The sequence below is a fragment of the Chelonoidis abingdonii genome, chromosome 2, assembly GCF_003597395.2.
Source record: "Chelonoidis abingdonii isolate Lonesome George chromosome 2, CheloAbing_2.0, whole genome shotgun sequence".
In the NCBI taxonomy this organism is placed as follows: domain Eukaryota; kingdom Metazoa; phylum Chordata; order Testudines; family Testudinidae; genus Chelonoidis; species Chelonoidis abingdonii.
In genome coordinates, this window is record NC_133770.1 from 22,752,669 (window position 1) to 22,775,385 (window position 22,717).

The 22,717-nt window shown below is 41.6% G+C and overlaps 1 protein-coding gene across 3 annotated transcripts in view; it reads right to left on the bottom strand.

The window, feature by feature from the left end:
• Positions 1-22,717, bottom strand: part of PTPRN2 (protein tyrosine phosphatase receptor type N2) — a 1,143,575-nt gene that overhangs the window by 576,370 nt on the left and 544,488 nt on the right. For all 3 annotated transcript variants that reach the window (XM_075062204.1, XM_075062202.1, XM_075062203.1), the window contains one exon: positions 968-1,047. In XM_075062204.1, coding sequence (XP_074918305.1) covers positions 968-1,047 — 80 coding nt within the window. The remainder of the gene's footprint in view (positions 1-967; positions 1,048-22,717) is intronic.

Below are 22,717 nucleotides of genomic sequence, written 5' to 3' on the forward strand. Positions count from 1 at the left end.
TAGTCAGGATGTCTGAGACAAATATTTGCATAATACTACAGGAAGATGCTCTTGTAATAATGAAATGCTGCACTCAACATGCTTCATGATCATATAAAATGAATATTTTAGTATCTGATGGGTTCCAGTAGGATATATGTATAGGGAAACATATGGTACTAATATGCATCTGTGTGGTCTTCATTCAGCAGCACAACAATGAATTTACTATACTAATGCAATCTTAGGAGGTCTATTCTCCTCTTGATGTTAACGTTAATGTGAGTTACAAGCTGGTATGAAGAGAATAAACCCATAGGTGACACAGTTGTAAACCTTCAATATAATTTGCAGAGAGCTAGAATATACAGGAACATGATTCCCAAATGTAATTTCTATATAAAGACCAAATAAGTAACTTATTATTACACTTACAATACTTGTGGACTACAGTGTTGTTTCATATAGAGAGAAATATTATCCTATTTATAATTATTTTCCATTAGATTTCTTCTAACCTTAAAACTGAAAAGAGGAAATAAAAGATACATAAATCTGTCTAATTTTAAGGACAATTGTGTCATATATTGTGTCAGTTACCTATAGAATTATCTTGCATGCTCAAAAGTGTTGCTCCTGTTATCCCCTACAACCATATTCTTTGTATGTCACAGGTGTCAATTTTTCATTTTCAAAATCTAGTCTCTATTTTTCTCTCTCAGACTGAGACCTTTTTCACTATGCTAGGCCACGACTGCATCCCTCTGTTTAATCCAGTTCCTCTGCAAACAATGAAGTCTCAGGCAGTTTTAATTGACTCAGAGATGTTACACTTCAATTTCCCATATGTGCCACTAACCCCTCAACTATCTCCTTCATTAAATGTCAATCTTCCTGTGAAAGTGCTCCTTCCTTTTGTTGTTGCTGGTGGTGCTGTTTTCTAAACTGAATGGTGGATGGGCATGGTTCAGGAGTGTGGGATTCTTACCTGCTGCTTTGGCAACATCTGCAGTTGTAATATTTTGGACATTTGAGTGCATTTTGAAGGTCACAGCTGGTCCCAGTATGCTACAAAAAGATTTTAAATATATGAGATTTGTAACAAAGAAATACATCATAACATTTCTTATCAAAAACAAGACTTTAAAAAAAATAAGTTTAAGAAACACTGTTAAGGCATCATATATTTCTTTTCCTTTTAGTTCATTATACACATTTGCAACATCCATGTGAACCTTTATATGTGTTTTGTTTTAATGTATCATGTGTCTGATATTAATTAAACCTCATGACATCCACCGTAAAGGTACTGTACTTGTTACAGAGATGGGCAAATTAAGGCACAGAAAACAAGTGATTTGCCCAAACACCATACAGAACATCAATAGCACTCAGAATCCAGGATTAAATCAGATGTTCTTTCTGATTCTGCCATCCTTAGCTAAAAGTAGCTCATGTCACAAGTAGCCCCATTAAAACCAATAGATGTCTGGAAAACCTGCCTTATAGTGAGAAACAAAAGAAGCTCAACAAAGAAAAGGTGAAGAAATGATTTGATCTGAGTCTACTATTACCTTCATAAGGAAAAGATTTCTAATAGTAGAGGACTCTTTAATCTACCAAAGGTATAGTGACATTCAACTGCTAAAAGCTGAAGCTAGACAAATTCAGACGAGAAGATGATGCAATTGTTTTAAACAATGCGAGTACTACACCACTTTTCTAGGGATCTGTTGGCTTCTCCATCACTTGACATCTTTAAGTCAAGATTGGATAGCTCTAAAAACATCTGCTCTAGCTCAACTACAGTTATGAGCCTGCTGCAGTAACCATTTCATGAAACTCCATGGCCTGCAGGGCCAGCGCTTCCATTTAGGCGACCGCCCCAGGATTTGGGAGGGTGGCATTTTGCGGCCCTCAGCAGCAATTCAGCGGCGGGTCCTTCACTCGCTCCGGGACCTGTCGCTGAAGTGCCCCAAAGACCAGGAGCGCGGAAGGACCCCTGCCTAGGGCGCCAAAAACTCTGGCGCCGCTCCTGATGGCCTGTGTTACGTGCGAGGTCAGACTAACTGACCACCATGGCCCTTCCTAGCCTTAGAAGTCTATGAATCTATGAGCAGCTTACAGAGCACAGTACTGATCAGCATGATAACGAATGGTAAAATCATATGCATAGTGTTTGCCAAAACAAATACCTCAGTGTATTTTTTGAAGAAAAGTAAATCAACATCAATAGTTCCATACTCAGAAGCACCCCAATAATACCAAATGGCTGTGCATGTATGGTGAAGGGGATAAAATTAGAATGAAAACAGATCTCAGTTACTGGCTTTGTAGATTATGTTAAGACCCAAACCAGTGGGGTACAGGAGTCTGGTAGAGGGCAAATAGACTGGTCACTGGATGAGTACTTTTCTTTCCCTGAGTGACCAGAGCAGGAGCTGCACTAGAGTAATCAGGAACCTGCTAGAACCAGTTAAGGCAGACAGGCTGATTAGAACACCTGCAGCCAATCAAGGCAGGCTAATCAGGGCACCTGGGTTTAAAAAGGAGCTCACTCCAGTCAGGTGGGTGGGAGCCAGAGGAGAGGAACTGCGTGTGAGGAGCTGGGAGCAAGAGGCACAAGGAGCTGAGAGTGAGGGTGTGGGTGCTGCTGGAGGACAAAGGAGTACAAGCGTTATCGGACACTAGGAGGAAGGTCCTGTGGTGAGGATAAAGAAGGTGTTTGGAGGAGGCCATGGGGAAGTAGCCCAGGGAGATGTAGCTGTCTTGCAGCTGTTACAAGAGGCACTATAGACAGCTGCAATCCACAGGGCTCTGGGCTGGAACCCGGAGTAGAGGGTGGGCCCAGGTTCCCCCCAAACCTCCCAACTCCTGATCAGACACAGGAGGAGTTGACCCAGACTGTGGGGAAGATCACTGAGGTGAGCAAATCTGCCAATAAGCGCAGAACCCACCAAGGTAGAGGAGGAACTTTGTCACAATTATTATAAAGAGTGAATAAAAATCAGATTGTATAAATTTTCAAATAGACTGACAGTTACCTTTTAAAAAATTCACCAGGTAATAGAATGCTTTGGAAGTAATTGTGTGCTGTTTTAGTACAGCTCAGTGCAAGGCTGAATAGCTATGAAACTTAGCACCATGATAAAAGTTAACCCAGACAGCACATCATATTTGATCTACTTGGCTGTGACAGAATATACCTCTGTGCTCACACCCAACACACTAGCGTAATATGTTTGTACAAAGTCTGCTGTGCAAGGTATCATTTAAAAACTCATAATTTGTTGATCAGTAATATCATAACAAAAGGCACGTAGCAGTGTTATATGTGAAGTTATAAGCATAAACTGAAATCATGACTAAAAGTATGTTTTCTAGCTATGTCTGGGGAATGGCCAAACCAGTTCCTTGGAGACAAAGGATAAGCTGAAGCCTCAGCCAGGTGTAACCAAGGCTGATGCACCATTATCTGCTAAGTGGCAATTCTCTGTCAAGAAAGGAGAAAGGGGTGAAAAACCTATATCTTAGCAAAGAAACAGCATAGAATTTCCTTCCACACCGACTGCCTGTCACCTGGCTCCCAGCTGGAAATCCTCCTCACAGGGTGGGGTGGGGACGGGGACAGAACTATAAAAAGAAGGGACAAACACCCCACTGTCTCTCTCCCTGCCCATCACATGCATTGCACCTGAAGAGACAAAGGAAGCAGCCACTGGACTCTGGTGGACAGGTCCTGACCTAAAGACTGCTGAAAGCATGTGGTAAGACCTTTGCTTAGAATTTAATGTAGTTTGTTCAGTTGGGCACCAGTAAGCATTTCATATTTATTTTTCTTGTAACCACTTCTAACTTTCATGCCTCATTACTTGTACTCACTTAAAATCTCTCTTTTTGTAGTTAATAAACTCGTTTTATTGTTGTATCTAATCCAGTGTGTTCAGGCTGAAGTGTCTGGGCAACTCCATTTGGGGTAACAAGTTGTGTGCATATTATTCCCTTAAAAGAATAATGGACTTAATATGTTTGCACTGTCTAGAAGAGGACTGGGCAGTACAGGACATAATGGCAGAAAATCTGAGACTGGGAGTGTATCAGGGTCACCCTGTGGTAATATTTAAGTCTAGTAAGAGCCAAGGTGTGGCTGGTTGGCTGCAGCACACACACACAGAGACATAGCTGGGAGTGATGTACATGCTGGAGGCTGTTTGTGAGCAGTCCACATTGGACAGTCCACATTGTCTATCATTTCATTACCTGAGCCCTCTCGCTAAAGAAACAAAGGAAGACTATAAAAACTCAGTCAAAAAGCTAGTTGTTCTATTACACTTTTGGAAATATACGTCCAATATTATAAATAGTTTTCAAAGCTACTGTAGAAAACCAGAAGCAAGAAGCCAGAACCGAGGCTAGGAAATTTCAGTTCCTGGTAGTAAGCAAACTATTACATAACCATTAAATAAGATAATTATTAGAATTACCCCTCTGCTCAAATAATTCTGACCCTGGACTAGCTGTAGGCACAATGAACACTAGCTGCCATCTCCTTTACTCACATCACATCCAGTGTGCACATTCTATTCTGAGCTAATGAAGATTGACAGCAATCAATCAATTTTTCTTCAAGTAAGTTTCAGAAAAAAAACGGAAAGGTCTATTGCTAAAATGACAACTCAGATGCCCAGTCACCAATATCAAAGAAGTTTATTTTAATAAATGATGAGTGTCTATATGTTTTGTCAGCAGCATTTAAATAGTATTTTCTATATTATTATACTTAACACATGTATGCACTTGCATTTCATCTGAGGTTCTTAAAGTGCGTTGCAAACATTCAGGTCATTGGCAGATTCTGGCCATGAAGCTGAGGTAGTTAGCCCAAGAGAATCACCCACTGTAGGGACGCCCTTAGTAGTAATGGGTATGCTCCTAAGCTGTCTCCCACCATCTGCTGCTCTAAGGCACAGGGCTGAAGCGGATGATTCTGCCAGTTACTGAAGACAGCCCTTCTTTGTGGCAGATTACATCACACTAGCATTCAGTGAGCTGTGCAGATGAAACTGATCATAACTATAAAACAATGTGGGACCAACCTAGGACAGAACCAGACCAGGATCAGGGAAGCATAATAGCCAGTTTTGCATCCCCTCCCCAAGCTTCACTAGCCATTCCACAATTGTAGCCAAGGATCTGGATTTCCGAATCACACTCAGAGGAGATATTAACCCCAGATGAGTCAAAAAGAGCCTCAGTAACTTGCCAGGGTCACAGAGTCAGTCAGTGGCACAGTTGCGACTAGTAAGGTAAAAGTGGGGTCAGGGAGTTTGGCAGCATTGGTGTACTTCTGATTAAGATTTCTTTCTATCATCTTGAGCTATTCGGAGCCTAAAATGGATCCCTATACCCTACACATCTGGAACCAGCCTGGTAGGTAATCCAGTAACACTGCAATGTACTGCCATGAATTGAACAAAAGCTTGCAGCCCAAGATCCTAATTCAGAATGCTTTGGGAATGTCATAGAGGAAGGATGCTCATGACCTTGGGTAGGAAGGGGCATGTCATGTTACTCTCTAGTGACTCCATCTGTTTAACTCAAGAACATGACACAATCTAAGGTAGGAAAGAGACAGTAATCTTTCCTCTGCTGAAAGCATTGTCATTGCCCCGGAGGGCTTCTGAGAAAGTGCAGGGAATAAAGATGAAAAACAGTTGGGGTGGGAAAAATCTCAGCGGACTGAGAAGATATTGGTGAACTCCTCTTCCGACAAAGGGAAGAGGAAATCAAAGGTTTTCAAGATCCTCAATAATCCATTATGATGTGGGATACTATGTTGTTATTCTACAGTATTTAATTCTTGAATGTACTGTAAAAAGATTTCTTGGTAATCCATCGATCCGATGATGACAAATCTGTAAAAAGATTTACTGGAGGATAAAAACACACAACTTTTTTAGGCATATTTACTGTACATGGATAACACAGAGATTCTTTTCAGTACCCCTCAGAAATGTATATTATACATTTCAGTCCCTCAGAAATGTTGGCCATTGGCATTAATTTTGGTTAAAAAAACACTTGAGGTCATTGGACAAAATTGCATTTACTGCTAGGTGTATTGGGAATGGTCTTACAGCTTCAGGAGCTCATAAAATAAAGACTTTTCTCATGGGGGTTTTCTGGCAAAAAGCACTCAATAAACAAACATTTCAATAAGAATGCTTGTCCTCCTGGGAATCCTGCATTGTTCATTATATGTAGGAGGGGTGTGTTACACCAAAATATAATAATATTTGACTGATAAATATTTTTAAGAGAGTTTTAATGGGAGTTACAGTTTTTGAAAAGGGTGGAAGGTACACAAAATGCACCTACGACACAGTGAAAAAGAACTTGGAATTAGTTAGCAGGGATCAAGATGGATTAATTGCTTGTTCTTGATGCTGCCAAGTACACTGAAGCCTAGCTAATATGAATGACAATTGTCTTTATATCACTCTAAATACTGAAGCTCACTGAAGTGTACACTATTGTTTATGACCTGATGGATTGCAAACAAACTGTTCCCACAAATCACTGATGATTCTGCCACTTAGTAAAGGAATCCCTCTTTTTGTGGCAGATTACATCACACTAGCATTCACACTGAGCTGTGCAGATGAAACAGATCATAAATATAAGGCACAATATCCAGCTTGAAAGATCAGAACAAGCAATGTGGTATTTCTTCAGCTAAAAGAGAAATTAAAAATGTCAGGAGGCAGCACATTTCATCTAAAAATACAGCACTGCACCTAAGATTTTTTTAATACCTCTTCGAACTGGATTCTGCTCTCATTTATATCAATGCAAATTGGGAGTAAACTCCCTTGACTTAAATATGAGAGCAGAAGTTGGCTCTTAAAATGCATTCCATCTAAATTACTGTAATCACACATAACACTTCTGATAATACTTCTGCTAAAAAATTTTCAGCAAAGGTAGGCAAATCTGGCTTCTAGGGTAATAAGCAGGAAATCCTCCCTGTGCAAAATGTAATGTCTGTTTCAATGATCTGCTAAATATATTACTTGAAACGTACAGACTAATTACCCCCTCTGTTGGCTGTCAAAACTTCTGCTTTTTTTTTTTTAATTTCAGTAATGTTTCCTTCAGCCATATTAGTTTTTTTTAACAAAGATATTCAAAGCCTATTGCAAATTGTCACCCTTATGTGCTATTGTTTTCCATTCTGTTTACTATAGATGAAGTAATTACAGTGTTTGCACTGAAATGATTTGAAGGTTGATTGCTGATTTAATGCTACACACACATACCCCTCCCCACTAGGTTCATATTATCCATCTGAGGGTTAGAAGGTGCATCTTTCAACATGCAGAGGAAGTTAACAATATGTCTTGTGTTAATATATAAGTATTTCCTTCCATTAAATGTTTTACAGACCAGCAACATCTTTGTTGCATTTTGCCTGTCAACAAATGAACTGACTGAAAAAACAGAGCTGCAGTATAATCAATATGGCAATGTCCATATCACTTTCAAGCCTTAGGTTACAATTATATTTATGAATGACAGGACTTAAATCTGTATAAATTATGTATCGAGCTTTACATGCCTCTTCTTCTCTTTCATGTGTATACTCCTTAGTACCACAGTATCATATAGGTTTGCTGTGAAACACAGTTACAGTCTATCATACCCCCTAGTGGAAAAGGATTTGAGAAACAAGTGCCAAAATGGCTATGTTTATTCTTATTGACAAGACATGGAGCTGATGCCAGATAGAAATGAATTTGAAGCTGGATCAAATTTTTAAAGAACGATGAAACATTTTTCTTGAGACTGGGGGACGTTAGGGGGAGCAGGGGATAATTACCACATTAAATATTGTCTTATCAACCTTGTTCATAATACAAAGCTGGTCTTAATACAACTCACATTTGAAATTCGAAACAGTACAGCCCTATGTGTTCATTTAAAAGATCTTTAATCTTTTGGAGTTAAGAAAAATAATTAGTAACACTCCAGAGAACAGTGTAAACTAAATTTTATAGCAGTGAAGGTAATTGTTTTCGGGAACGTTTGGCAGGCTTGAACTAATTGTTTGCAATGTTTATACATTTCTGTGTCTGCTGCGTTTAGAAATTTCAAGCTTAGACCCATCTTCAGTACTGCATAGAAATCTCCTTTTCTCCATGGCATCATAAATGACCTGAAAAATTAAGACTCATGCACTTCCACAAACACATAACATATGAAATGCATCAATATCTAAGCACAGATACTTATATTAGAGAGAGAGCGCAAACATCTAATGGTGGCATTTTCACGATATGGAACGTCTGCTTAACACTTGATTGATAGAGCAAAACAAAGCCAGAGGTGTGTTGTGTTTGGTCATCCCTAAACAATATAGATCCAGATTTACTGGTACACTCTGGCTGGTTCTGAACGGCCCTTTTTAATCAAACCAGCTGCAATCCCATTTTAAATGATCAGTTAAATACTTTGAATGGAATGGTGCAAAGGACTCAGGCTGTATTAGTGAACCTGATACAAAATGTATATTGCATGGGTCAGTGTCTCCAATGCTATATTTATATCACATGGGCTGGTCTTCAGTAAAAGAAATTCAGGCAAACAATCCAGTAAGTAAGCAACCCTGTACAGACACAAATCCTACAAAAGTCCTTCCCTCAGGCTATTTATTAATCTCCCTCAAGAAAATTTGTCAGATTGCCTGCCTGAGAATCCATTCCATGCTGGAGCTCAACACAAATGGAAGTTATTTACTGTAACTGGAGGTTCTTCAAGATGTGTGGTCCCACACACATACACATGCGCGCAATGTGTCTGAGTTCAGAATTTCTTCAAAGCAGCAACCATTGGCCCACATGTGCAGTACCTCTCCTCGCATTCCCGGCTCAGAGTATAAGAGGCAGTGCAGATTGACCGCTCCAGTTCTTACTTCAAATCCAACCTCTTCTTAATTCAAATCCAACAGGATCTGAAGCAGATGGGATGGAGGTCAGATAGTGGAATAAAGATATTCCATGCATTTCAAAGAACCTCCAGTGACAGTGACAGTAAGTAACCTCCACTTCTTCTTCAAATGAAAGTCCCTATACATATTCCACATGTAGATGATTGGCAAGCAGTGTTCAGAATGGAAGTGGGTGCGAGGAAGCTGGTAGCAAAGATACTTCCAATACTGCCAATCCCCCCACTGCATCTGCAGCTAAGGCCTGAACTAGGCATAGGTGTCACAAACATGTGGATTGAACTCCAGGTGACTGCTCTGCATATGTCCTGGTGTGGAACATCTGGTAGAGATGCCGCGGAGGCCGCCTGTGCTTCTACATCCAGGGATGAAGAAGAAGGAGCTGTCAGTACGTGTGGATCTGGTTCCAACTCTTCCTCCTCATACACTGACAAACTGGCTGGTGAAAGGAAGAGGAACAGTATGACTTTTCAGAGGGCCCAGATGTCTGCCATAAGGATCCCATGGACTCCAATAAGATGAGAATGAGGGGTCAATCGGTTGCGAGTGACCCTAAGGAAATCAGTACCAGCAGTCCCTGGGGTGTGCGGGAGTTGTACCTGGCAGAATGGAAAGGATAGGACCTCAAGTGTCCATCGGGGCTTAATTGATTCCACTGAGATACTGGTGTGGTTATATCTTCTGAGTCAGAGAACTGCTCCATTGGTAGCAGTGGTGCCATCGGTACTGGGGAAGTCATGCCAGATGGTTGGAGGTGAGACAATTCCTGGGCCAGTGATGTAGACTCCTCCTCTGGAGGGAGTAAGGACATTCTTCAGAAGTGGAGACTGTGAATAAGGGAGGAATATATCTTCTGGTGTCTGGCTGGTGAGTCTTGCCCACATGCTCAGGGTTTAGCTGATCACCATATTTGGGGTCAGGAAGGAATTTTCCTCCAGGGCAGATTGGGAGAGGCCCTGGAGGTTTTTTGCCTTCCTCTGCAGCGTGGGGCATGGGTCACTTGCTGGAAGATTCTCTGCACCTTGAAGTCTTTAAATCATGATTTGAGCCCTTCAATGGCTCAGACATAGGTTTGATACAGGAGTGGGTGGGTGAGATTCTGCGGCCTGCGTTGTGCAGGAGGTCAGACTAGATGATCGCAATGGTCCTTTCTGACCTTAAAGTCTATGATTCTATGCAGTCTCAGAACACCCTGGTGCCTGAGGGGTTCCACAGTTAACTCTGACATATCAAGTACATCTGCAGTGACTGGATGGTCTTTAAATGGATAAGGCTGTATCCACAATTGGTCCAGACCAACACTTATAGATGGAACCAGCAAACACCTATTTTTGCATTTCGATACTGAGGTTAACTGACAGAACCAGCAGATCTGCCTACTGATATTAACCAGCCAAGAAAGTCAGTGGTTGGCTTATGCCATACTACAAGATTCTACAGTCATGAAAGCCAACTGCTTTCCTCTAAGTCCCCATTCCAGGTAATTATAAAGTTCATTTTCAGCAAAGTATCAACACATATGCTCTTGTCACATTGATTTAATGTGATTTAAGCATATGCTTAAATGTTTAGCTGAATAGGAAGACTCAACACTAAGAATATGATGAAGGGCTTTCCTGAATCAGGGCCAAAGTCAATATCTTGGCATATATAACATAGAAGTTCAGGACAGAGGGGAAACAATCATATTGGTTATCACTGTATTTTGACCTTCAGCAAAACTATTTCAGAGGCACATTCTAACTAGAGAGTTTTGCTTACAAGTAGCCAAAACCCCAAGCTGCATAATAATTCTGAGAACAGGGGAAACATTTAAAGGATGAGACCTCAAGATGCCCAATACATTTCCAAAATCCTCCTCCTCCATTGCTTTTTATTAGATTGTAAACACTGTGGAGGAGGAACAGTTTTTTACTATCCAGAACAATTGATGTTATTATTTATTTGTATTGTGATAGCTTCTAGCAGCCCCAGTCATGGGCCAGGACCCTATTATGCTAAGCTTTGTACAAATACAGACCAAAAAGCACATGTTCAAAAGAACTTACAATATACAACATGCTGATCAGAACTTCTGGAGACTACTGTAATACAAATAACTAATTTTAATAGAATAAGTATCTTAATCCTTTCCCTGTTCTGTTAAAATTTACTATTGACCTGAGCAGGATGTTATGGCTGATAAAGAAAGATTTTTCCTTTATTTCAGCCATTCTATGGTTGTTGAGAAATGAGTTCTCATGTATCTATTCATGAATGAGGATCATTTACAGACTGAACTATATTTCATATCCAAATGTCTCTAAAAGTTGAGGGGTGGGGGTGGGAATTCAGAAACAAAACTTCGATCTGGGTTGACTTTTGTGGATGAAGCCATTTGTGCAACCTACCTACATGTCCCCATTTAACGGAATAATGTTTGTGGGTTTCTGCAGCTGCAGGTAAATCAGATAATTATTTGGACATCTTGTGCTGTCCCCGTAGCCTCTATCATTATGGATGTGCAACTGAAGTGGCATTGCTACACCAATCTCACTGAATACGGCTGACACAGTATTGTCAATAGCAATATTTGTGGAGTGAAATCACATAAAATGGTCGATCCGTCCAAACAGACACTTTTCTTCAAAGGCAACCTACATGCAGTAAAGCTCTGATTCAAACTCATTTTACTGATGTTTGTTTCCAATGTGAAAAGTATATCTGACAATTAAGATTTGAGAGATTTTTCAATTCAGTTGGTCCCAAGTGAAGATTTTTACTAAACCTTATAATTGCAATTATTTAATGAATGCTCAGCTTAGTTTTAATAACTTTTATTCTTCACAAAATGAAACCTCTCAGATAATCACTCAAGGCCTACAAATAATTTCAGAGTTTTAAAATATTTTTTCTATTAATCTGCAACAAGGATAAAACTTCTATCATGCCAACTCTGTGAAATGTGTCAACTTGCCTGCTGTGAAAACTAGGTATCTAATTATTGTTGGTAGATGCACAAAATACACAAGTGCTGTAATTTACTTCCGGAATGCTGAACTGTAGAGTTTGGACACTGAGAGCTGCAAATACATTTGAAATACTGGTTTACTGTACAAAGATTTTGTTTTATTTTCCTCCAGAGTGGTAATTAAGTTAAGTTATTATGAAAGGAACTGATGTTACATTTGTATTTTCATTTGTATTTTTACACATTTTAGCAGCCCCACTGGTATACCAATAAGCAGGGGACTTGAATTTTTAGCCAATAAAGACTTAATCAGAGACATTGTTCACTGACTTTGGGCCTGATTTTCCACTGCATTGTATGTGGTGTAGTCATTCATGTTTGTTGAAAGAAAATGATGACAGGTGTAAAATTTACCAAATCAGAGTGGTAGTTGGTAAAGCATAGTTTAGTGGCCCGAAAGTAATGCTTAAGAATCAGAGGCAGTGAGGATGGAAAGCATGGTTCACAGTATGAAAAGGATTAGACTACACCCACCTGAAGTGACCCATCGGCTGCACATGGTTGTGGTTCCTTTGTGAGGGAAGTATGGAAGTTCCAGTGGGAAGGCTGCATATCTACTGTCTCTTTAAAAAGCTAAATGCTGAGTACATCCAAGCCTCTGTTAAATAAGTCCTAGTCCCGAGGAAGCACACTAACTGGCTTTCTTCAGCCTAAACTCAAACCAGCCACAAAAATCGAGGACAGCTTGCTTCTTCCGAGCCCATAGTGATTGCCCACTTAGAAGTCTAGAAACTTCTCATCCAGCAGTGGAATAATAGTTCTGGACAACCCAATTGGCTGTTTCATTCCTGTGCCTCTTCCTCCAAACTCTGAGTGAGAAACACTCTCTCTGAACCAGTCTTCTTGCTTCTGAAGGCATATTGCTTACTGGAGCTGTCATCAACTTCTGATGAAGCACTTCCTGCTCCCCAAAGCCTGCATGAACCCTTGGGTTTATAAACCCCACCACAGGCAGTCAATGTTGAAGCAAACAACCCTGGATTTGTAGCACAAGCTGGCTAGGGTGATCAAATGTACAAGAGATGGAATCAGCTGCTCATCGGGCCAGCTGCTCTATACAGAATCACAAAACTATTTAATCCATTGATTGAAAAACTAGGACACAAACATTCATTTTTTAAATATGGCAGACCTCTCAAAATAGATGATTTCTAGAAAACTGAGAGGTAAGTTTGGTCTTTCTACATCATAAGCCTTTTCCAACTTCAACTTCTATTATTCTATTAGTAAAGTGTGTTCAGTAGGCTAGACCAGAGGAATAGGATTGGGAATCAAGACTCTTTGGTTCTATCCCCAGCTCTGCCTGTGTCTTGTATAAGTTTGGGAAACTCATTTAAACTTCTCTGAGCTTCAATGTTCCCATCTGTAAAATGGGGACAATTACATCCCAATGGTGTGTGAAATGTTATATAAATGAAATGAGTATGATACATCTTCACAAACCCACTTATAAGTACAACTCAATGACATTTTTCAGACAAAACTTTTTTTGTTGCTGAAAAATTCCAGATTTGGTAAATTGTGTTGGTCAAAAAATCAGAGTGTTTCATTTTAATATTTTCAAAACAATGTTTCAATTTTTTGATAAAGCAGAAAAAGCTTACACTTAGTGTCACTTAAGGCAGTGATTCTCAAAGCTGGTCCGTCACTTGTTCAGGGAAAGCCCCTGGAGGGCTAGGCCGGTTTGTTTACCTGCTGCGTCTGCAGGTTCGACCAATCGTGGCTCCCACTGGCCGCAGTTCGCCACTCCAGCCCACATCGCTTCCTGCAGTCCTCATTGGCCTGGAGCGGTGAACTGCAGCCAGTGGGAGCCGCGATCAGCCGAACCTGTGGACACGACAGGTAAACAAACCGTCCCGGCCCACCAAGGGCTTTCCCTGAACAAGCAGCAGCCCTAGTTTGAGAACCGCTGACTTAAGTATCCAAGAATTTGGTAGCTACAGATATGTAAGGTATTGGCCCAATATGTGCCCTTAATTGCAGAGGTAAAACCTTCTTATTTAAGGGAAATAAATTTGTATAGGGGAGAGCAGAACTTTCCTTTCTTTAACTTGCAGGTACTCTACAAGGAAGAACCTGCAGTGGGAGGAAAATGGCATGTCATCAACACCACTGCCAGCTCTTCCTGCACCTGCACTTGCAGGGCCCCCTGCCACACAGGCATCCTGACCCTGGAGGCTTCCACCCAGACCATGGTCTTGATTTACTAGGAATGCAGCCTGCATTCCTCCACCAATGAATGCCAAGCAGGGGGAAATCACCTGGTGTAAGAGGTGTCTGTTGACAGAGTAACTCAGGAAGCAAGTAAAACAGCTCATCTGAGTAGCATCCAAGAGCACAAGGACTTCATTGATGTGACGCACATGGAGATATCTGGGACAGAGAATGTGAGCTGACTACTGATGACTATAGTGGCACCAGAGGACGAAGGAGAACTGGCCACCTCAAGTAGTAGACAGTGCTACACTCCCACCTCCAGGTTCCCCATCCACAGCAGGCAAGAACCAGAACATTGTACTGGCAACAGGAGGTAAGGACTAGACCCCAATGGCTGAGGAGAAGGAGGATGAGCTATCTGTCCCCACGACAGGGAGACTCATGGCCACTGCACCCAATACGAGAAGGCAGGAGATACTGGTGATTGGTGACTCCCTTTCTCAGGGGGATAGAGGCCTCCATCTGCTGACCTGACATGATGTCCCAGGAGTTGTGCTGCCTGCCTGGAGCCAACTTCCAAGACATTTCTGCAAGGTTTCCAAGGCTCATTCTTCCCTCTGACCACTACCCCATGCAGCTCATCCTCATATATACTAATGACACTGCCAAGTATGATCCTGAGCAAATCAGCAGTAACTACAGGACTCTGGGAGCAAAGGTGAAGGGTCAGGAGCGCAGGTTGTGTTCTCGTTCATCCTCCTGGTTGAGGGTAAAGGCCCAGGCAGGGACACATGCATCCTGCAGATGAATGCATGGCTATGCAGATGGCTTCCTCAACCATAGGACGCTGTTCTGGGAAGCAATTGGGTCTGCCTGACCATAAAGGAGAACAGCATCTTCACACACTGACCACCAAGTCTTGTGAGGAGGGCTTTAAACTAGATGTAAGGGGGATAAGGTGACAAACACCCACAGATAAACATAAAAAAGGGTGACATCAGGAGACACTAGATGTTGGGGGGGTGAGGCATGAAAAATTACAATAGGGTCATAAGAACTGTCATATTGGGTCCATATAGCTTTGTATCCTTTCTTCCCAACAGTGGCCCATGCCGAATGCTTCAGAGGGAATGAACAGAACAGTGAAAATCGTGATTCTAGTCCCAGCTTCTGTCAGTCAGGTTTAGGGATCCCCAGAACATGAAGACTGATGCAAAGAATCCATTTAGCTTATCTGAAACAGCTCTGTCTTCCCTGAGGGCTCCTTTAGCACCTTGATCATCCATCAGTCATAGGACCAACAAGAGGGAAATCAGTGGGTGAATCTGGTCAACATCTTAGATGTCTATACACAGATGCAAGGAGTATGAGGAACAAACAGGAAGAGCTGGAAGTATTAGCACATAAAATGGATTATGATTTAATTGGCATCGCAGAAACTTGGTCAGATAAATCTCATGACTGGAATATTGGTGTAGAGGGGTATAGTTTGTTCAGAAACGACAGGCAATGAAAAAAGAGAGATGGTGCTGTATTATACACCAAGAATATATCCACTTGATCTGAGGTCCAGAAAGAGATGAGACCAGTTGAAAGTGTCTGGCTAAAGATAAAATGGGGAAATATGTATCATATCACGACAGGAGTCTATTACAGACTACCAAATCAGGAAAAGGAGGTAGATGAGGCATTTCTAGAATAAATAACACAATATCCAAAACATAAGACCTGGTGTAATGGGGAATTTTATATTTTAGACTTGATTAATAGTAAGACACTGGTTGTGAGTCTGAAGACAGAAGTTAATTGGGATGAAAGTGATCATGAACTGATAGATTTCATGATTCTAAGGAAAGAAAGGAGTGAGAGCAGCAGACTAAGGATGATGAACTTCAAAAAAACCCAGACTTTAACAAACTCAGAGAACTGGTAGATAAGGTCCCATGGGAAGAAACTCTAAGGGACAAAGGAGTTCAGGAGGACTGGCAGTTTCTCACAGAGACAATATTAAAGGCACAACTTCTGATTATTTTAATACAAAGAAAAGATAGGAAGAACAGGAAGAGGTCACTATCACTCCAACAGGAGCCCTCTAATGACCTGAAAATCAAAAGAGAATCCTACAAAAAGTGGAAACATGGCCAAATTGCAAAGGAGTAGTACAAAAGAATAGCACATGCATGTAGGGACAAAATCAGAAAGGCTAAGACACATAATGAGTTACACTAGCAAGGGACATAAAAATCAGTAAGAAGAGGCTATTTAAATACATTAGAAGCAAGAGAAAGACAAAGGAAATCATAGGTCCTCTACTTAGCAGGGAAGGAGATCTATTAACTGAACATTAAGAAGGCTGAGGTGTTTAATGCCTATTTTGCTTGTCTTCACTTAAATCAGGGGTCGGCAACCTTTCAGAACTGATGTGCCGAGTCTTCATTTATTCACTCTAATTTAAGGTTTCGTGTGCCAATAATACATTTTAAAGTTTTTTAGAAGGACTCTCTCTATAAGTCTATATATTATATAACTAAACTATTGTCGTATGTAAAGTAAACAAGGTTTTCAAAATGTTTAAGAAGCTTCATTTAAAATTAAATTAAAATGCTGATCTTATGCTGCCGGCCTGCTCAGTCCACTGCTGGCCTGGGATACCTTTCACCTAGGCCGGCAGCAGGCTAAGCGGGGCCTGTGGCTGGGAACCCAGCTGGCCAGGGGGCAGCAGGCAGAACCCCAGACTGGCAGCGGGCTGAGCCGGACCTACGGCCAGGACCCCAGACCGGCAGTGGGCTGAATGGCCCCGTCCCCGCCTCTTCTCCAGAGCAGCGAGCACGCTGCGTCTACAATTCTGGCTCCGTTTCTCTCTTTCCCTCTCCCGGACCATAAGCTCTTTGGCTGCAGGGAGGGAGAGGAGGAGGGGCACGAGCCCAGCACACAGGGGAGGAGGGAGCTTAGCTGCCAGTGGAGGCTGCCCTGCAGCAGCAGCAGCCAGCAAGATCAAGCTTCTGCTCCCTGCGCCCGCAGGAGAGAGCGGTGGGCAGGGGCAGAGAAGAGCAGGCTGGGCCGGGCAGGATTTTTAATGGCACGCTGCTGCCTGCCAGGGTCCCGGCCACCAGCCTTGCCCAGCCCACTACCGGCCTGGGTTCAGCAGCGGGCTGAGTGGGGCCAGTGGCTGGGACCCCAGCAGGCAACAGCGTGCCATTAAAAATTGGCTCAGATGTCGTCTTTGGCACATGTGCCATACGTTGCCGACCCCTGACTTAAATGGTAACAAGATGCTCAACACAATTACTATTAACAAGGGGGAGGAATGTAAGCCAAAATAGGGAAAGATAAGGTTAAAGAATATTTAGATAAGTTAGATGTATTTAAGTCAGCAGGGCCTGATGAAATTCATCCTAGGGTACTTAAGGAACTAGCTGAAGCAATCTTGGAACCATTAGCAATTATCAGATTGAACAGGAGTCAAAAATATGATGCAGTTGCAAAAGAGGCGAATATCATTCTGTGGTTTATTAATGGAAGTGTCATACGTAAAATATAGGAAGTAATTTTTCGGCTCTACTCGGTGCTGGTAAGACATCAGCTGGAGTATTGTGTCCAACTCTGGGCGGTATACTTTACGAAAGATGTAGAATAACTGAAGAGTCCAAAGGAGAGCAACAAAAATGATAAAAGGTTTAAAAAACCTGATCTATGAGGAGAGGTCAAAAAACAGGGCATGTTGAATCTTGAGAAAAAAAGACTGAGGGAGGGAGCGGATAACAGTGTTCAGATATGTTCAGTCTGTTAGGAGAACTGTGATCAATTATTCTCTATGTCCACTGAAGGTAAAACAAGAAATAATGGGCTTAATCTGCAGCAAGGGACATTTAGGTTAGATATTAGGGAAAACTTTTTAATTATAAGGGTAATTAAATTCTGGGATAGGATTCCCAGGGAGGCTGTAGAATCCCCGTCACTGGAGGTTTCTAAGAACAGGTTTGACAAATACCTGTCAGGGATGGTTTAGGTTTACCTGGTTCTGCCTCAGCGCTGGAGGATGGATTAGATGACCTCTAAAGGTTCCTTCCAACCCTTCATTTCTATGATTCTATGAACTTAGCCCATTTTCACTTGAAGGGTATATTTACAAAGAGGCTGGGAGATTGCTTCCTAGTGTTGGTAGACTGATATAGGTTAGCTCTCCTTCAGCTAGCATGCTAAAAATAGCAGAGTGGCCATGGTGGCATATGCAGCAGCTTGTACTAGACACCCAAGTATGTACAGAGGGGGTTGGGTAGGTTTGTTTTTGGGTGGTTAGCCTGAGCTGCCACCCATGCTGCTGCAGCCACGCTGCTATTTTTAACATGCTTGCTCAAGTACAGCTAGCGCACGTCTGTCTAAGTGGGAAGTGCACTCCCAGCTGCTGTGTAGACATAACCGACAAGACTCCCTGAATGTTATGGCTTTTTGCTTTGTCACCCAGCATTTATTAAATGCTGCAGACCAGAATCCTCCTAATTATTTTCACATATGCCTATTATATCTTTCGCTAGTAATGAAAGTTACAGTGAAGACTGCAAAATGGTGTTGGTTCTGCATAAATCTATCAGGTAATAAACACAAAATATGTTATTTCACGGGGGGGCTAATAAAAAGCTCAAGATCAATGAACCATTAAGATAAATCACAGATAAAGTTGAAAATTCAGCCCTAATTTTGTCTCCTTCTGCTTATGGCTGATTTCTTTGTACAATAAATGAATTGTCAAATAATACAGTATGTAACAGAAAACAAAATGGAATTTCTTATAAAAAGCTTGCATATGGTGAGTTACAGCACAGTATGTACAGTCTTCAAATGGTTTGATTTTAAGACTCACTGAAATCCACAGAAGTCACATTTGAACAAAACTAGTTCCATCATTTGTGTGTTATTCACACATACAGGATTTCTAACAGGATTATACAGAGTGGACTTTATTTTGTTGGCTTGCTTATTACATGAAAAGAAAAGCAGTCCCCCAAGCTTTGAAAAAAATTTTTTACCTCTGTGCTGAGACTAAGTCTGTCAAGTTATCAGTGGAAAATGAAAAATTTGTTTAAGTTATGTACAAGTGATTGTAAATGTTATCATGGAAATAACAATTCAATCTATCAATAATATGCACAAACACTATAACAACATGAGATATGCCCAAAGAGAAAAGACTGTTCATAATATTTATATTCATAAGCACAATATGAGAAAACTCCTCTTAAGTAAAACTAAACATCACAGATAACAGAAATTTTATTGTTTTTTGTGATTTAGGAGATATGGGTAATTTCTATGGCTTTTACTCTATTCTCTATAGCTTTTCATAAGGATTTGTTTTGCTGTGTTTTGTTTCAGCTGCTTTATTTAAAAAAACAAAAACTAAAACAAAACACTTTTAAAAAAGAGCCAGTAGAGGATAAGCATAGAACTCACTGAGTGAAAAGGTCTGGGACACCTCAAAGTATGGTATGTAAATTATATGATATGGAAATCTCTCTCAAACTAGTAAAATCTGTCAAAATAGGATAAACTTTTTAGATGCACCCATTGTAGATGAACAACATATGTTGGAGAAGAGGGTCAGCATGCTTCATCACAAAGGCTCCCTTTGATTGCTGTTCAGAAGAGAGAACACACCAATCAGAGCCTAGATGTGATCCCAAAAATATTGTATATCACAGAACAGTTTATCTGTTCCAGAGTATCACCATCCCCATTACTGCCCTTCAAATCTGCGTACTGAGTTAAATTAACCAGCTTCACACTATCCTGTCTCTCAAGTTACCAGTAATTTCCTGAGATGCTCACATTTAGAGCATACATGTATCACATGTCATAGTCTATCAGCATGATGAAGTGAAACCACAAAGCACTGATCTCTAGTGTTTAGGTTCTGGATGAGTGAATATGATTAAATGGCTGATTGGGCTGTTCAAGTGTTAACAAGAGAACAAGACAAAACAATGAATCAAATCTATATGTAGTACGATTAGTACACAACTGCTGACATACAAATTCATTATAGATGAGGCAGTTAGCACTGTCCGCCATTAAGGTTGCCTGGCACTTTCATTATAACACCCTGTTTTCAGTTGCTTATAACTTTACCAAACTTTAAGTCTGGGCTGAAATTTTACATGCCAGTTGTGTGACACACCCCCATTTATTTATTTATTTTCTGCCAAAACAGTTAAGCCATTTGCAATAACAAGGACAGGAAAACAATACTTTGTTTGGCCCTTGTTAAAAAATTCTTGAGATCTTTTCTTTGAAATATTTTATCACTCCCATTGCTTTGTGGCAATTCAAATTTGGCAGGGGGTGGCCTTTTGTGTTTGGGATGTGCCTTTGCTGTCCACATGAAAATCCATCCAAATTTAGCCAAATTATAAGCCTTTGAAGAATTGCAGTCTGCACATGCTCGAGCCTCTCACAGCTCCAACTGCTCACCAGAATGGAGGAATAGGAGCAAATGGGGAAGAGAGACAGATCTGACAAGGAGCTAGGATATGGGGAGAGAACTGGGAATGGGTGAAGAGACTGGGGCAAAGAGGGAGTGGGGAGGGAGACTGAGACTGGCTCAGGCACCTCGGGGGAGACTGGAAATAGGAGCCAATGGGAAGAAGAGACAGATTAGACAAGGGGCCTAGACAGTGGAACTCTGAGTAGCTGGGCAAGGAGACCAGGTGTTGGGAAGGCAAGAGACTTGGTGTTGTGGGGTGGGAAGGAAGCAGGGGCAGCTCTATGTATTTTGCTGCCCCAAGCACGGCAGTCAGGCGCCTTCGGTGTACCCACCGCTGAATTGCTGCCGAAACCCGAGGGACCAGTGGACCTCCCACCGGCATGCCATCAAACGCAGCCTGACTGCCGCCCTAACGGTGACCGGTATGCCGTCCCCCGCCCTCCGGGCTTGCTGCGCTGGTGCCTGGAGCCGCCCCTGGAAGGGAGAATAGGACTCAGCGAGCCTGGAGTGGGAGAATAGGCTAGGCAAGGAGACTGAGGCTTAGAACATAGGCCTCAGGAGTAGAGACTGTGATTGGGCAGAAAAAGAGTGTAGGGTGTGGATGAGACAGAACTTGGACATGGATATGGCAGAATGCATCAAGCTTGAGGGAAATTGACAGAAAACTCTCTGCCCACTTGACCATACATCACTCCAGAGTCTAGAATGGAATTCAGGATTCCTGAATCTCACTATTCCTCTTCTGTCAACAAGCAAACCCATCGGCAAAATGTGTGTCTCATTCCCGTCTAGTCCTGGGTCCACAAAGAGGATGGCAACCTGCTATTGCTATCAGCTACTATTGCTATCAGTTGATTAGCTCAACTGGCAGAGGTCTGTGTGGTGGATCTAAAGGATCCAACCCTGTTGATGAACGACGCGGGTATCAGTGTGAAGAGATAAGATGAAATTTCAGGGAAGAACATGGACAGATACCCATTCAGTGTCCTACCTTTGGGAGGTTTCAGTTTTATTCCCAGTTATCATGTCACAAAATAAAACACCAGAAACAGGCACACTTGGTAGTTTAAGAGAGAACAAGATTCAGAGAGCACGAAGCTTAAGGTATCAACACACATAAGAGAGATGATACCTCCCTAACAGGGTTTAGGCACGCTGGGAAACAACAATGATATTGAAAAATAGAAGAATGTGCAAAGGGAGAGGAGGATCAAAGCAACAGAGAAGTACGTGCAAGGGAAGAAAAACACCGGATGGCAAGGAATCTTTAAAGAGAAGGACATAAATTATGGTAAAAAGAAATAAAATGAAGAAGAAAAAGATATTATGAATAGCTTTTTTCTATAGAGTTTAAAGACAGCTAAAATTTCCCACTGTTACTTTTCTATATAAGCAATTTTTGCAGCTGCCATAGGGATGATGTTTGATCACCAATGGAAGATATGGTATCCACCAGATAATCTCACTTTTAACATGTGGCCCATACCATGAAAATGTTACACAACTCCTGGTCTAGAGTGTTATTATATCAGGTGCATAGACATGGTCATCCCCTTATATTGTCTTCACATTTAAGGGCATCCAGTGGTTTAATGGCAGGAAATCCCCTCAGCAGCTTCTTTGGTATTATTTCAAATGTAAGAGTGCTGAATAAATAGGCATAGGTAAATCTCACTGTCTATCTCAGAAGAATTCAGGAACATGGTGTTTGTGATAATCCAATGGCTCAAATCATAGGATCAGACTATCCTTCCTATTACACCAGGGACAGCTTTATCATGGGCTCATGGGTTCAGCTGCACCCACAAAAATCATGCCGCAGACAAACCTGAATGGCATTGTGACCCCATGCACCGGATCACAACACCTGGAGCAGGAAACCAGGCTCAGCTCCAGGGGACAGGAGCTACCACTGCAGGGTGAGTGAAGGGCAGGCTTGTTCTTCAGCATCCCTCTCCCTATGCCGGGAGCTGCCTCTCTTCCCCAGGCCAGTATTAGGGTTCCAATGCCAGGGCAGAGGATGGTGCTGTGGGTAGTCAATGCCCTGTAGTCAGTTTAGTATCATGCACCCATTGAATTGGGAGGC